Source organism: Miniopterus natalensis, chromosome 18, assembly GCF_054644295.1.
Source record: "Miniopterus natalensis isolate mMinNat1 chromosome 18, mMinNat1.hap1, whole genome shotgun sequence".
NCBI classification, from domain to species: Eukaryota; Metazoa; Chordata; class Mammalia; order Chiroptera; family Miniopteridae; genus Miniopterus; species Miniopterus natalensis.
The window spans coordinates 42,231,880-42,247,267 of NC_142098.1; the positions used below are offsets into that span (position 1 = coordinate 42,231,880).

At 52.8% G+C, this 15,388-nt stretch overlaps 1 protein-coding gene and 1 non-coding gene across 2 annotated transcripts; both read left to right on the plus strand.

Moving 5' to 3' along the window:
* The first annotated feature begins 5,535 nt into the window (after nt 1–5,535).
* On the plus strand, nt 5,536–12,784 carry ZNF135 (zinc finger protein 135). Its single transcript, XM_087827030.1, is given in 4 exon segments — nt 5,536–6,284; nt 6,447–6,573; nt 9,068–10,770; nt 10,773–12,784. Coding segments are annotated over 4 exon segments (1,926 nt in total). The 5' UTR covers nt 5,536–6,251; the 3' UTR covers nt 10,836–12,784.
* On the plus strand, nt 6,678–6,779 carry LOC148091158 (small nucleolar RNA U13). The gene has a single exon (XR_015716053.1). It is a non-coding gene; the product is annotated as a small nucleolar RNA U13 (small nucleolar RNA).
* Nucleotides 12,785–15,388: the final 2,604 nt, after the last annotated feature.

Sequence of the window (15,388 nt, forward strand, 5' to 3'; positions counted from 1 at the left end):
GCAGGCGCCGCCTCTCCCCGCAGCTGTCACTACCCTTTGGGTCCCCACCGCCCCTGCGACCGCCTCACCTCAGCCGCGGACAATGGCGACCGCTCCCCCTGCGTCGACCCCGACGCGCCGCGAGGGCTGCTGGGAGTTGTAGTTCCAGCGGCGCACTTCCGGTTTGGGTGAAAGCCGCACCGCGGCAGGTGTTCGGGATTGTCTCTGCCGCGAGTCTCGGCACCTGACGGGGACTTTCCCCCCCTGGGCTGTTCCTGTCGGAGGCGAGCGGCCCTGTCCTCCCCACCGCTGCCCAACTTGGTAGTGGGAGGAGGTGTGTGTGTCTGTCGCGGCCCGTGGCCCCTCACTTTGCCCGTCTGTGAAATGGCAGCTCCTGGTGGCCGCACCGAGCAATAGCAAGTCTGAGCGCTTTCGGCGAATCTCTTACTTTACTAGTTACAACTGTAGACGGAAAAGGTGTTTGGGGGGAGGCGCCGCGTGGTCTCCGGGCCCTTCCCCTGCTCCACCCCTCCACCTTTCCCTTACCCCTCCTTGCAACCACCGCCTCCTCCCAGCCTCACTCCCGTCCTCGCTCCCCCCCCCCCCAAAAAAAGCAAAAGGGGTTCTATGGAACCTCACAGGGTGGTCTAATCATAAATTCCTAATGGGGCAGGTGTGGTGGGTAGTCATGCCCCAGACAACTTCTTTGGTAAAAGGCTTATCTTAAGCCCTGTCCATTGTTCTTGTGCATCTCGGTTAACACACGTTTGAAATAAGCATAACTATCCTCAAGACAGCAGATACCGCCTTCACTTTCCTGTAAGCCAATCCCCACCTTTCTCCCACCTCCATGTCATCTTCATTGAGTCCCCTCCTTAATTTCAAATGTGTAAGAGAAACCGTGAACCTCGTTCTCTGAAGCATTTTCGATCTTGCTTCCCAACAATGTCACCAGTTTGGCCCACAAACTCAAAAAACTCTTCACAGATTTGGACGCCCTATGTCGACACGAGTTTGTGAGGTTCACATGAGGAACCTAATTTTGAGTTTTCCCTCGAATATGAAGCCCTACTGCTGAGAACATCGGGGATTGTACCCAAAACACTCTCCTGATGGCAAAGCTTTATGGGAACATAAGTTATCATTGACCTAACTTGTGATTTTTTTCCACTTCCGTCAACATTTACTGAGTGGCTCCAAAGAGCAGGGCAGAGAACAAGGCCAACAAAATCTGTTTTGGCAGCTGCCAATCAATGCGACTATTCAAGAACACTGGAAGGGAAGAAAGCTTCACACCCAGCAAAGGGAGGACCCTTTTGCAACTAACCCCAGCCTCTAGCCCTAGGTGACCCTGGGATCCCTGGTGGCAAAGCCCACTGACAGCCCTTTGGGGCCCTCAGAGCCTCCTTTCCATCTGCAGTTAGGTGATTTCATCGTCATGCAAACATCATAGTGTGCACTTACATGCAAACCTAGATGATACAGCCTGCTATACACCTAGGATGTATGGTATAGCCTTTTCAAAAAGTAAATGCTTTTACTGATTTCAGAGAGAGAGGAAGGGAGAGGGAGAGATAGAAACATCAATGATGAGTCACTGATCAGCTACCTCCTGCACGTCCCCTACTGGGATTGAACCCAAAACCTGGGCATGTGCCCTGGCCAGGAATCAAACCTCCATCTTCTAGATCATACATAGGTCAATGCTCAACCGTTGAGCTATGCTGGCTGGGCGCTATGTTAATTTCTATGTTTCCTTCTAAGCCCTTGTCCAAATGCACACATAGGGTAATATAGCCACAATTCTGCACCTTTTACTGCACATTATAGATATTTTCCATGTTTCTGCACAGGGTTCATAGTTTATAGTGACTTCCTGAAACAAATGAGGAGCAGCCTTTTTAATATTGGAGGAACAATGAAGTAAGTAATGGCACTCTGGCTTTTTGGAATAGTACATTGTCATTTAATTAAATATCATCGACCTATTCTAACGTCCCAGCAACAGCCTTTCCCACACTGGTTGATCATATTAACTAGTATTGAAGTGAGTTTTGATCTTACAAACTATTTCTCATTGGCAATTTCCCTGGATATCAAATGCCACCGAGACTCAGCCCTTATCTGGGAATGGGCCAAAATGACAAAATCTAAACATAATTGTGTAATATTAACATATTAAAATGAAATATGTAGTTTCCCCCCTCTGGTATGAGTTTTTTGGTGCCCAATAAAATCAGAAACTTGATTGAAAGCTTTCCCACGCTGATGACATTTCTATGCTCTCCAGTGTGTGTTCTTACTTTGAGTGAAAGATAAATGAAAAAGAAAAGTTTCCCCACATTTATTACATCTATATGGTTTCTCACCAGTACGGATTCTCTTGTGAACTGTAAGATGAGAACTGTGGCTGAAGGCTTTTCCACGTTAATTACATTTCTAAGGTTTCCCTCCAGTATGTGTCCTTTCTGTTGTGTATTTGATGAGTGGTCACTAAAGGCTTTGCCACATCTGTTCATCCATAAGGTTTTTCTCCAGTATGTGTTCTCTTACGCACAGTACGATTAGATTTTCCAATGAAAACATAAATTTTTTAATAAAAACATCATATCAAGTGAGGATTAATTTTAAAAAAAAGAAACTCATTGAGACATGTTCCCTCTTTTAGATAAATTATTCCAGGCGATCGAAAGACCGGAATTGTTCGTTCCTTAAATGTGCTGTAAGTAGCTGAAGCCCTCTGGGCTCGGAGGTTTGGGGACTCCATGGTGAATGGCTATGGGGCTTTGCTGACACCTTTGAGGACAGCAGGAGTCGCCGTACTTACCACCTCTTGTTTCTCTCCGCAGCCAGAATGACCGGCTGAGCGGCCTTTCAGAGGAAGGGCGGGGATGCGGCGCGAGCGCCCACCCAGGAGAGCCAGCCCCGCCGGGCTGTGGGACGCGCGAAATGCGCATGTCCAGGCCGGCGGGGACTGGGGGACGCAGCCCCTCGACTGGGGACGAGTTGCCGCAGGCCCGCGGCTAGAGGCTCCTCCGACTCCGGGGTTAAAGCCGGGAGAGGCGGGGGAGGAAACGCGGGGGAGGGCAGCCGGCCGCACTCCCTCCCTCACACCGGAGACCAACCGCGCCCCGGTCCGCGGCGGGAAGGCTCCCGACAGGCGCGAGGAGGCGGAGCCGGAGTGAGTCCCTGCGCAGAGGGCCCGGCAACCACGCGCAACACCGCGGTCCTCGAAAAGCGAAGCGTCGCCGCCCGACCTCGGCCAGAAGTCCCCGCGCCGCGGTCTCCTCCCCAATGGGAATGCGCAGCCTCGGCCACCGACAGGGAAAACGGGGCCGCGCTTGTGCTGCTGGGAATTGTAGTCCTAGGGCCCCAGCCACACACCGGTCCTTAAGTCCGGGCCTGGCGCCCGAGGAGCCCGACTGCATTTCCCACAGCGCGGCAGGGCGGCTGCCCACCAGTGGGCGTGCACGGTCGGGCCTAGACTGAACGAGGGGTCTCCGGGGACTTGGAGACCAGGCTCCCGGGCCAGGCCTGGGCAGCACTGAGGCTTCCCCACGGTGGTTCCCAGTCTACCATCGGCAGGCGTCCTGACCTCCGTGAGGCCGCGGTGGGAGGCTCCGCGGAGTCCGGCAAACCGGGGGTTAAGAATAACGGGTTTCAGGGACTCCCACCCACGCCAGCCTCCTCCAGTCGCACTACTTCTCCCAGAAGGCGCCGCGGTACGGACGTCTGTCCTGACTGTGGGACAGACTGTGGGGCAGCCGCGTCAGATGGGAGCGAAGCCTCCTGGAAGTTGCAGTCCGTGTTGAGGGACAAGGCGCCCATCCCTAGATCTGCCGACCACACCTCCCAGGAGGCCGGGCGGAAACAGGGCGGAGGGGGCGGCGAGTCCTCGGTCTTCACTGATTTCAAATATACCACCTTCAAGTTTACACGTTCCTGAGACGAAATGAAAATAAATGTCATGCGCTTTCTACACTCGACAAAGGCTGTTAATACCTTAAATATTACGTCTCTGTCCTGGAGTCTCTGTATATTGAGAGGGTAATGAAATGAGTCCTGGTCGACCCACACCCGTCCTTTTCGTGTCGTGGGATGAAACCCGCGGAACAATCACCTTCCCTTCGTTCCTGTTTCCCTCTTCTGGCCCAGTCCTTCTGTATGTCTCGGCTTATCATCCGAGCTGGGGGACGGCCGCGAAAACCCTCATGCGGCTGGCTGGCAACGAACATTTCTGAGGGGGCAAAAACACGAGCGCCAGGAAGCCGGCACGGACCAGAGTGCGCCCACGGGCGGGGAAGCTGCTCGCGGCACCCCGCGTGGCCCTCTGGGAGTTGTAGTTCGAAGCGCGTCGGCGCAGGCTGACGCGAGGCGAACGGTGGGCGTGCCGTTCGCTGCCGTTCGCGGAAACAGTGCGGAGCGGGCACTGAGCGGAACGAGGAGGCCGAGGCCGGCGGGTTCCACCAGCAGCGGGCGGAGCGCAGCCCAACCCCTTAGCTGCGGCGCTGGGCGGGGCGAACCCCGAACGGCCGGAAGCGCACCGCCCTCTGGGCGGCGCATTCCGCTCCCCCGCTGATGGCCCCGCCTAACGGTAAGTGGTGAGGGTCGGGCCCCGGCGGCTGAGACCGGCGGGAGCGCGCGAGACCACCGAGGATTCCAGCCTCGCGGAAGGATTCGAGAGTGGCGGGCGGGGACGGGGCAGGCCCACAGTGACCGGATGCGAGCGCGCGGCCCTCTGGGAGCTGTAGTCAGTCCCCGGTCGGTGCCGGCGCGTCCCCGGCCCGCAGCCGCCTTTGTGCTGCAGTCCGGCGGGTAAGCGAGAAGAGGGGGCCCGGGCGGGGCGGGAGGCCCGCGTCCGCCTGCGCTCTGGCGGTAGTGTGATCCCTACCGCGTTGTTCCTTAATGCCCGGTGCGGGTCCCTTCGCGGACAGTAGGGGCGGGGCCGAGTGGGCGGGGCCCTTGAGGGGTCTCGGGGTCCGAGAGGAGGGCTTGGGGGTCGGGGTGAGTTCCACTCTTTGGCGCAGGGTGTCAGCGTCTCCAGGCTCAGGGCGCGATCGGAGAGGCAGCCAGCCGGACCCTACTAAGACCAGAGCCGGCCTGGCCTGCTGGGGGGGGGGGGGGGTCTGTGGAGATTCCAAGAGTGGGGAAGGCCGAGGTCCACCACCGAGTCAAAGGCGCCCTCACCTTCCTAAGGGGCCTTCTCTTCCTAAAGAGTGAAGGTGGGGAGAGACCAAAAACAAGATTTTAATCCCAGTCCACGGGGACCCAGAAAAGAGACTCATTGTATGAAACTCTTACAAAGCACTGACTGCATAACAGGCACCCTGCAGGCTCCTTTATTAATTAATCACACGTATTTAGATGTGGGTGTCAAGCCCCCTCTTATGCCCACAAGCCTCTCCATAGACCCAACGTAGTCTCCGACCCCTACAGTCCATGGGGTGAGGGTGGGAGGTCAGGAGATGACAAAAACCTATGACTCATATAAACCAGTTAACTCCCATCCAGTGAGGACAACATAGCACAAACGGATGAGCCTGAGTCAGGAGGCACAGTCAGGTCCTCACGGGAAGATACACACACGTGGGAAAGCATCCTATGTTGGGCCTGAGTTTCACTTTGGGCACTCACACAGGGTTGAGCTTGTAAAGCACCAAAACCATGGAATAGTATGTATGTCTTAGACGCTAAGTGGGAGCTCACTGGAAAGTGAGGCTTCCCTCCCAGCAACAGTCACCCTCATGTGACTCTGCTCTGGGTTCACACTTTTTCACACTCTCATTCCGGTAATCTCCATGTCAGGTTACCACCCTCAACTGAGAGAACAGGGAAACTGAGGCACACCAAGCAGTGCCCAGGAAACCCAGAACTGTCTGGCTTCCTGTCTTGATAACAAAATAGTCATCATCCTGGAAGTCATCTGTGTAAATAGGGGTGTGTCCCTTGCCCACTCTGGTCCTCAGTTTTCCTGTCTTTGGAGTGGCTTGGGTAAATTTTCCATCTTTCTTCAACAGTGACCGGAATAGCGCTGGATCACAGCAGGCACTCAGGACCTGCCTAGCTGAGGTTCACTGCTTTTGGGTTTTGTCTGGGTACTTGGCTCCAGGCTCTGGCAGCCCTACCTCCTTCTACATTCCTCGAGGTAGGGGTTTTGATCCTTGGGGTCTCTGGTCACCACAGACACCTGTTCATTGTCTCACATACCCTTTCCCCCCAGAACTGCCAGCAGAGGAGCCAGCTGTTCCTGAAATAGACCAGAGGAGGAGGGAATGACCACTGGGCTCCTGGATGTGGGGTTCCTGGTGAGTACGCCATCACCCTCATGCCTGGGCCTCCCAGACTTGAGAGACACCCCTTCTCCCCCCGCCAAACCAGCTTGGCCTTGTGCTGCTTCACCAGCTGCTCCCACTAGCAGCCAATGCCAGGCTTGCCCTAGCTGAGGAAACTGCTGTGTGATGTTCCAGGAGCAAGTAACCTTTGAGGACGTGGTTGTGGACTTCACCAAGGAGGAGTGGGGACAGCTGACACCTGCCCAGAGGACCCTATACTGTGATGTGATGCTGGAGACCTTGGGGCTCCTGGTCTCTGTGGGTAAGGCCACACCTGTGTTCTTCATGGTCTTCCCAGGGTCTGGACACTAATTCTCCTGGGTTAAAAGTGGGGGTAAGTCTAGGCAATAAAAGCAGATAACTCAGATCCTTTTGTAGTTAATAAGCATAATGATTGGGTGTTCTTGCTATTATGTGATGTGCCTCCCTCAAAACTTGTTTCGACATTAGCATATTATCCACCTGACATGAACTTGGAAAAAAATGTTAAAAAGCAGATAACTTGAATATGTCTTAGTCCGGATGGACCAGACTATTTTGTCTATGGAATGTTATCAGTGAGGATGTTTTACCTACAGGTTACAGATCCCACCTAAAAATGCCAGAGGTAGGACATCACGGGGTAAGAGGACCATACTGGGTCCCAGAACTGCAGAATCCCAGGCTACACCTGGGTCTTCCTGTGTTGGTGTCAGGAGCCTTTTCCTCCCTGTGCAGCTCTTTTTGTCACCATTCACAGAGGGGCCCCCTGAAGGTGGAAAAACAGTTGCCAGGATCCAAGGGTACCCACAGAAGGCCCATGGTGTCTTGTTTCAGCCACCAGATCCACATTGGTCATTGCTGCCATTGGGCAGTGGAAGAACTCTTACTGGGTGGCCAGGATTGCATCACATGTCTACCCTAGAGCCAGGGGTGGGGGTTAGGGACTCAGAGTGAGTGGAGGAACACTGAAGGATGTTATTACCAAAATTACTGTGGCCTCTCTGGGGTCCCCTTCCATGTGAGTCCTGAAAGGCTGAAGGTGGAGTGGGTAGAAGGTTGGGAAGGGCCCTGGGACACAAATGCTCAGGCCCTAGGTTTCCCCCAAGCAGGACGTTGGCTCCTGAAACCCACCCTCATTTCCCTGCTGAAGCAGGAGGCAGAGCTGTGGCTAGTGAACAAGGTTCCACAAGGTGTGTGCCCAGGTGAGGAGAGAGTGTGCAGGGCAGGGAGAAGCGCACTCAGCTCCACGTCTCCATGTCTGTTCTGAGATTCTTCAGAGCAAACTGACTATTCATTCTATGAGTGAATGTCACCAAGCACTGTTCTGCTATGAGTGAAACCTAGTTCCTGTGTTCACTGAATTTACATTCTTGGTGAGGGAGAGGAGCACACAATAAATAGCTAAAATAATAATAAAAAAAGTGAACAAGATGATTATCACGAATGCTGAGAAAGTGAAAGCAAGTGACGAAGTAGACTAGAATTTGAGGTGGGACTTGAGCAGAAAGATGAGGGCTTGCCTCTCGAGGGAGGTGACTTGGGAGGTAAAGCCTGAACCATGAGAATAGTGAGCCATGAAACTATCAAGGGAGAATTCCAGGCGGAGGAAATGGTAAGTGCAAAGGCACTGGGGTGGTGTAGGTCCCTTACTGTGTAACAGACACTCCAGCCTCAGTTCTTTAAACCAGAAACTCACTTATGACTCAGGCATCTGTGGGCCAGGCTCTTTCATGTGCCTAGAGGCTGGCTGGGTGGTTTTGCTCTTCATACTTGCTGTCCAGGTCCCCAGAGTAACAGGCACCTCTATAGGAAGTGGGGGCATCCTAGTCCTCTTGCAGGCAATTTCCCACTGGCATCAGGCCCTGACCCCGTGTAAGCAGTGGCCCATCACACAACTTGCAGGGCTTAGCAGGTGGACCTCTTTGGGAGGCACTATTCTGCCAATCTCACTTGAATAGATTGTTTTCTACCTTTAACTTTTGACTAGAGTGTAACATAAATGGGAAAGGTGACTATATCACACCTTTAGACCAGTCCACTGTCAAGGGCGTGGCTGGGTACCTGGGCAGAAAGGCCATCCTGACAGGAAGAAAGGGGAGGGACTGCATGTGTTTTTCATTCAGCATGTCTGTTGACCCCTGTTGTAGGTGGGGTACAGTGGTAAGACACACAAAGGCCCTGACCAAAGAGTCCTCCCAGTTAGGGAGAAAGAATAAGCCAGCTGAAAGGGCTCTAATACACCACAGTCACTTATCGATTCTCCTAGTGACAGATATTTCAGCAATTTCCAGTTTGGGGAGCTGATGGGTTTCTTTACATCTGGGGTAAAGTGGTACAACAATGAGGGGCCTCCAAGAAGAGACTAGTTCTGAGAAATGGGAGGGCTGAGTGGTCCTTCCCTTATGGCGCCTTTTCCTCCACCCCCACCTGGCATAGTGGGGGCTCCACTAGCCTGTGCCTGGCCATCACTCTGCTCCTTCCAAGCCTGAACATTATTGACATTTTTCCTGAAGACTAACTCTTTTCTTAGCATCTTCCTTCAAAATCCTCTGTGCCCCCCTTGCCAACTCCATCTGTACCCATTATATCAACTCACCTTTCTGTTCTCTGTACTTTTCCTCCCTCTTTGTTGCAAAACCATATGGTTAAATGGCCACATCCACTCAAATCCTGAAACCTTCAAAACTGTATGTTTAATTCCATACACTTATCCAGGGACATACTTTTCCTCTCAGAACAGCAATTGAGGGGCAATTCAATTTTTTTTCTTTCAGATTTGGAAACTAGATTGAAAACCAATCTGTCACCAGCAAAGCAATACAGCTCTGAAGAACTGTCCAATAATGTCCTGGTAGAAAGGTTCCTGTGGGATGGTCTGTGGGGCTCTAAGGGTGAAGATGCTGAGGGGCATCAGGAAAAGAGTTGTGCGACCCTTGATGTTGGTGTGGTGCAGGCGGGCTTCACACCTGTGAAGACATTGGTTCAGCAGCAACATCCTGGGATTGGGTTTGGGGAAAACTTTAGTCTAAGCCCCAATCTCCCAGCTCAACCCATGACTCCTGAAAGACCAGACTCTCACATGTGGGGAATGCACAGAAAAAGGGAGAATCCAAACTCAAAGTTAAATGCACAACAGAAAACTTATGCAAAAGAGAAACCCTACAGATGTCAGGAGTGTGGAAAGGCCTTTAGTCACAGCTCGGCACTCATCGAACACCACCGAACGCACACTGGAGAAAGACCTTACGAATGTCATGGATGCGGAAAAGGGTTCCGAAACAGCTCGGCACTTACCAAACACCAGAGAATCCACACTGGTGAGAAACCCTATAAGTGCACTCACTGTGGGAAGACATTTAATCAAATTGCCCCACTGATCCAGCACCAGAGAACTCACACCGGTGAGAAGCCCTACGAGTGCAATGAGTGTGGGAAATCCTTTAGTTTTAGGTCCTCCTTCAGCCAACATGAGCGGACTCACACAGGTGAGAAACCTTACGAATGCAGTGAGTGTGGGAAGGCCTTCCGGCAAAGTATCCACCTCACCCAGCACATGCGAATACACACAGGGGAGAAGCCTTACAACTGTCATGAGTGTGGCAAGGCCTTCAGCCACAGTTCATCCTTGACCAAGCACCAGCGAATCCACACTGGTGAGAAGCCATATGAATGTCATCAGTGTGGAAAAGCCTTCACCCAGATCACGCCACTGATTCAGCATCAAAGGACACACACGGGAGAAAAGCCCTATGAGTGCAATGACTGTGGAAAAGCCTTCAGCCAGAGCACACTCCTCACTGAGCATCGTAGGATTCACACAGGGGAGAAGCCTTATGGGTGCAATGAGTGTGGAAAAACCTTCAGCCACAGCTCATCACTCAGCCAGCATGAGCGGACACACACAGGAGAGAAGCCCTACGAGTGTAGTCAGTGTGGTAAGGCCTTCCGGCAGAGCACACACCTCAGTCAGCATCAGAGAATCCACACAGGGGAGAAACCCTATGAGTGTAGTGACTGTGGCAGAGCCTTCACCCACAGCTCATCCCTAACCAAACACCAACGAATCCACACTGGGGAGAAGCCCTATGAATGTAATGAATGTGGCAGGGCCTTTAGCCAGCTTGCTCCTCTCATTCAGCATCAGCGGATCCACACAGGAGAGAAGCCCTATGAGTGTAATGAGTGTGACAGAGCCTTCAGCCAGAGCTCCCTCCTCATCGAACACCAGAGGATCCACACCAAAGAAAAGCCCTATGCATGCAATGAGTGTGGGAAGTCCTTCAGTCACAGCTCATCCCTCAGCCAGCATGAGAGGACACACACTGGGGAAAAGCCATATGAATGTCCAGATTGTGGGAAATCCTTTAGGCAGAGCACACATCTCACTCAGCACCGGAGGATCCACACAGGAGAAAGGCCTTATGAGTGCAGGGACTGTGGGAAGGCCTTCACACACAGCTCCTCCCTGACCAAGCACCAGAGAACTCATACTGGGTGGAGACACTCTACATGAGCTGGGTCATAGGAAGCCTTAAGCCATAGTTCATCCCTTCCTACACATGACCCCAGTCATACTTGTGAGATGACATTTATACACATGCCTTTACACACAGTACACTCCTCAGATCATGCTAACAGAGAAATGTGGGGATGATCAATGTTGAGGACCTTTAACCATGAGTACCCACTAACATTACAGAACCCACAGAAGAGAGAAGTGGGAAAATGTAGTGGATATGGGCATGACTTCTAAGGATTCACCAGATTCCAAACTTGAAATTTTTAAAATGGTCAGAAATCCAACTAATGCCTTTCATATAAAAGAACCAAGTGTAGTGAGACTTTTTATCACTTTTGCACATTTACATTCCTGAGTAGGGAGACGTGCTCATGAATGTTGTAAATTAATGCTGATACTCCCTAAAAATGATGTGGCAAAGTGTTCTATACATGCAAATGGCACCTGTATGGAATCACCTTGCATACGCAATTGTCTCAGTACTAAGTTTTCTGATCTGTGTGTAAATTGTTTGATTAAGGTACATGGCAACCAATATCACAAATATGGATCCTACATGACAAAGTATCAGTATACTATGAACAGATTTTAAATTAGTTATCTGCATTACTTTGCAATAAATTAATCCTTATATGTAACGGAATTGAAAACATGGTTATAGGAAGTCTTGAAATGTAACTTCCAAGGAGCTTTATGGATTCTGGGATGGCTTTTGCTGCTCTATTCTAGCTATAAATTTCTTTATAGGACTCACAGGCATTAGAAAGACAGGTGCCATTGAACAAAAGAAAGATGGTGCCATTGCATAAAAAGAGCAAAACTAAGTAATAGAACTTCCATTTTGGAACCTATTGAGCTCAGCTGCATTTAACAGGAGGGGTGGGGGTGGGGGTGTACACCTAGTGGGTGAGCACTAATGGGTCTTTGCTGGGTGCCAGGGCCTTCCTGGCCTTGTAGTCCAACCTGGCCATGACTAAGGAGCTGAGATAGCTTTCTCTCCCTATAAATCTCTGAGGCTTCCTTTGCTGACATGCTGACATCTAGAAAGGCAGTGGTGGACCTCTGAGCAGAGTCCAGGAAGCCCGGGTTTGAGAATTCCAGCAGGTATAGGGAATCATGATTACACTAACCTTATCCACCAGGTGGCAAACTTGGACACCTAATACCTCCTACTATTCCCCAAAGGTTCCTTGGTATGGGTGGCCTTTCCACGGAAAACACGCTAGACAGCCACGGAAAACCACCTCACCTGGGAGCAAAGCGTTTTGGGAGTTGCAGTCCAGGCTCCCCCCATGGTCTAGTCGGCTCTTAGAGAGCTTATTTCTGATTCTATTTCCAAGACGCTACCTTTGGGCAAGCGTTCCGACCTCCAGAGGAGCGCTATAGGCGACTCCCTGGAGTCCGAGAAATGTAGGTTTTGAGAATTCGTAAAGTTAGAGGGAATCATGAGTAAACTAACCTTGTCCACCAGCTGGCGCATGCGGACACCGAGCCTGGTACTTCACCGAGACGTGGGGAACAGTGGGTGGCCCCACAATTCTTCGCTGCACAGGACTTCGGGGAGCGGTGTGGAGGCTCCCCAGCCACGCACAGCCCGCACTTGGACGACTTTGTCTATAATGTCCGTAGGTAACGTCAGAGCCGGCATCCCGCCCTCAGCACGGGCGCGGTCGACGGCTCCGCAGAGTCGGTGAAACCGGGGTTTGAGAATTCCAGGAGTTACAGGAAATAATGTTCACGTCAACTGTGTCCACCTGGTGCGGGTCTCTGACACCTAGAGCCTCGTAGTACTTCTCCCAGAAGGTTCCCCGGTACCGTTGGATCTCCCGACAGTGGGACGCAGCGGTCGGCTCCAGAAAATTGGCGTCAGGTAGGAAAGACGCCTCCTGGAAGTTGTAGTCAATTGTGACGGGCTGGCCGCATACTCACAGAGCTGCGAACTACAATTCCCAGAAGGAAATGCGGCACCGCGGTGGGGGGGGCGCGGGGGAGCGTTCGGTCTTCAGCGCGGATTTCAAACGTTTCACAAATACACCGTCCTGGGCGAATGAACAAAAATGTCGCGACGTGCTTTCTATGAACGACAGAGGTGCACTCACCTGTGAAGTCACTGTGCGGGAGGGTCTGTATATTGGGAGGGTAGGGATGTGTGGCCCTGACGGCCCAGCCCCGTCCTTTTTCTGCTCCTGGAATGAAACCCGGGGAGCAAACGAACCTCTCCGTTCCTGTCAGTATCCGCACTTTTTTGTCCCCTCCTTTTTTATGTCACTGTTTATTGTCCACGCTTCTGCAACTACCATAAAGAACGTCCTGCTGCTGGCGGGTGGCGACTATTTAAGAGGGGAACCTAAGAACAGGCACCAGGAATCAAACTTAGGTCACGAATATTCCGACCTCCGACCCGAGGGGGAGGCCGCGCGCGGACCGCACGCACGGCGCTCTGGGAGTTGTAGTTCAGTGCCCGGCGGCGCAAACGCAGAGCTGGCCGAGGGTGGTGGTCGCCTTAGCCCTGGTCTCGACCAGAGTGCGGAGTGGGGGGCTCCGGTGGGAACGTGAGGCCGAACTCGGCAGGGTCCGGAGCAGAGGTCGGATCCCCGCTAACAGCCTTGGTCGTGGCCCTGGGCGTGGCGAGCACAGAAACCTTCGGAGACGCGCGCGGCCTTCTGGGTGATGTAGTTCGCGTCCCGACTGCTGGTGCCGCGGCTCTCGAGCCGCCCTCTAACGGCGAGTGGTCCGGCCCGGGCGGCTCAGACCCGCGACTCCGCGAGGTCGACGGCGGATTCCGGGGGTGCCTGCCGCGGTTCCAGAGTCCGGGCGAGGCCGAGGGCGGGGCGGGCCGAGCCCCTGAGTGGGCGGGGCGCCTGGTGTGCGCGCGCGCAGTAGCGGCCGGCGCGGGCTTCCCTGAGGACGGTGAGGCCGGGTCGGCGGGTCGGCGGGTCGGCGGGTCGGCGGGTCGGCGGGTCGGCGGGTCGGCGGGTCGGCGGGTCGGCGGGTCGGCGGGTCGGCGGGTCGGCGGAGGCCGGGCGGCGCGGGAGCGGACGGCTCGGGCGGGGTCGGAGTCCAGAGGAGGGGCTGCGGCGGGGGTGCGGTCCTCGCTTTGGCGCAGTGTCGGAGTCGCCCGGCTCCCGGCAACCGGAAGACGGGAGCCGATCTTCGGAGAGCAGGGCCCCGGGCCGCGGCGCTGGGACGGGCGAGCCCCCGCCCCCCTCGGGGGGGGGGTGGCCTCGCCTTCGTGGGGGGCCCACCCTCCCTGGCAGTGAAGGTGGGGAGAGACCCAGACACAGGATTTTAATCCCAGCGAGGGGGAGAGGAGACTCAGAGAAAGGGCTCCTTGTATGTAACATTAAAGTCCGTAGAGAGTTTTTGTGAGTTTACTTGAGCAAAACTGTAGACAGTTGTCAAGAAGCAAAATCTCAATGGATTGAGAAAATGCTCCAGAGAGTTTTGCACCTTATTCAAAAGAGAGGACTACAGTGGGTTGCATAAAATTCATTGGCGAGAGATTGGGGCAGCGGGAGAAAGCAACGCAGGGAAACCTCTGGGATTGAATAAAATTAAAACGCTAGACATGTATGCCTTTTACTACGTGGGTACAGCATAGTTAATGGAGAACAATTAACACACTGAAAGCGACACTGAGAGACTTGCAGTCTTCGCTCTGGTGCACTGGTTGTGCCCAGAGGTCAGGAAAAAGAACTTACCCTCACGTTCCAAAGGTATATAATTTAGATGCAAAAGAACGGGCAGGGTCAATAAAGATTGGCTTTTATTTGGTAAGACTTTAGGTTAGGGCATGACTACCTGACAGAAACTCCTTTTAGTAAAATAAACATTAATTACAAACCATCCTTTGTGGCTATTTTAGGTCTCTTGAGTTTGCAAGGCTGCCACAAAGGCTTTCCCTGAGCTCCTAAGGTTAGCATTTCTGCTCTTTTAATCTGCAAACTCTTATTGAGCACTGACTCTAGGTTCCTTTTTTTTTAATTTTTAATTTTTTTGTTAATCCTGATCAGAGGATATTTTTTCAATTGATTTTTAGAGAGAGTGGAAAGGAGGGAGGGATAGAAAGAAACACCTACTGGTTGCCTCCAGCACATGCCCCAACCAGGGCTGGGGATCGAACCTCTAACCCAGGTACATGCCCTTCACCAGAAATTGAACCCACAACCCCTCAGTGCTTGTGCCCATGCTCCAACAACTTAGCCACACTAGTCAGGGCCACATTCCTTTATTAATTAATCCACAACATATTTAGATGTCCAGGGTGCCAATCCCTGTCTAATGCCCACCAGCCTCTGCATAAACCCAACATAGTCTCTGCCCACTGGAGTATATTGGGTGGGGGTAGGGGTGAGGGGGTCAGGGAGATGATAAAAAATCCCTGAACTCATCAAAACAAGGTAACTCCCATTCTGAATACTGTAGTGAGGACAACATAGCACAAACAGGATGAGCCTGAGTTGGGAGGCACAGTCAGGTCCTCACGGGAAGATACACACACGTGGGAAAGCATCCTACGTTGGGCCTGAGTTTCACTTTGGGCACTCACACAGGGTTGAGTTTGTAAAGCACCAAA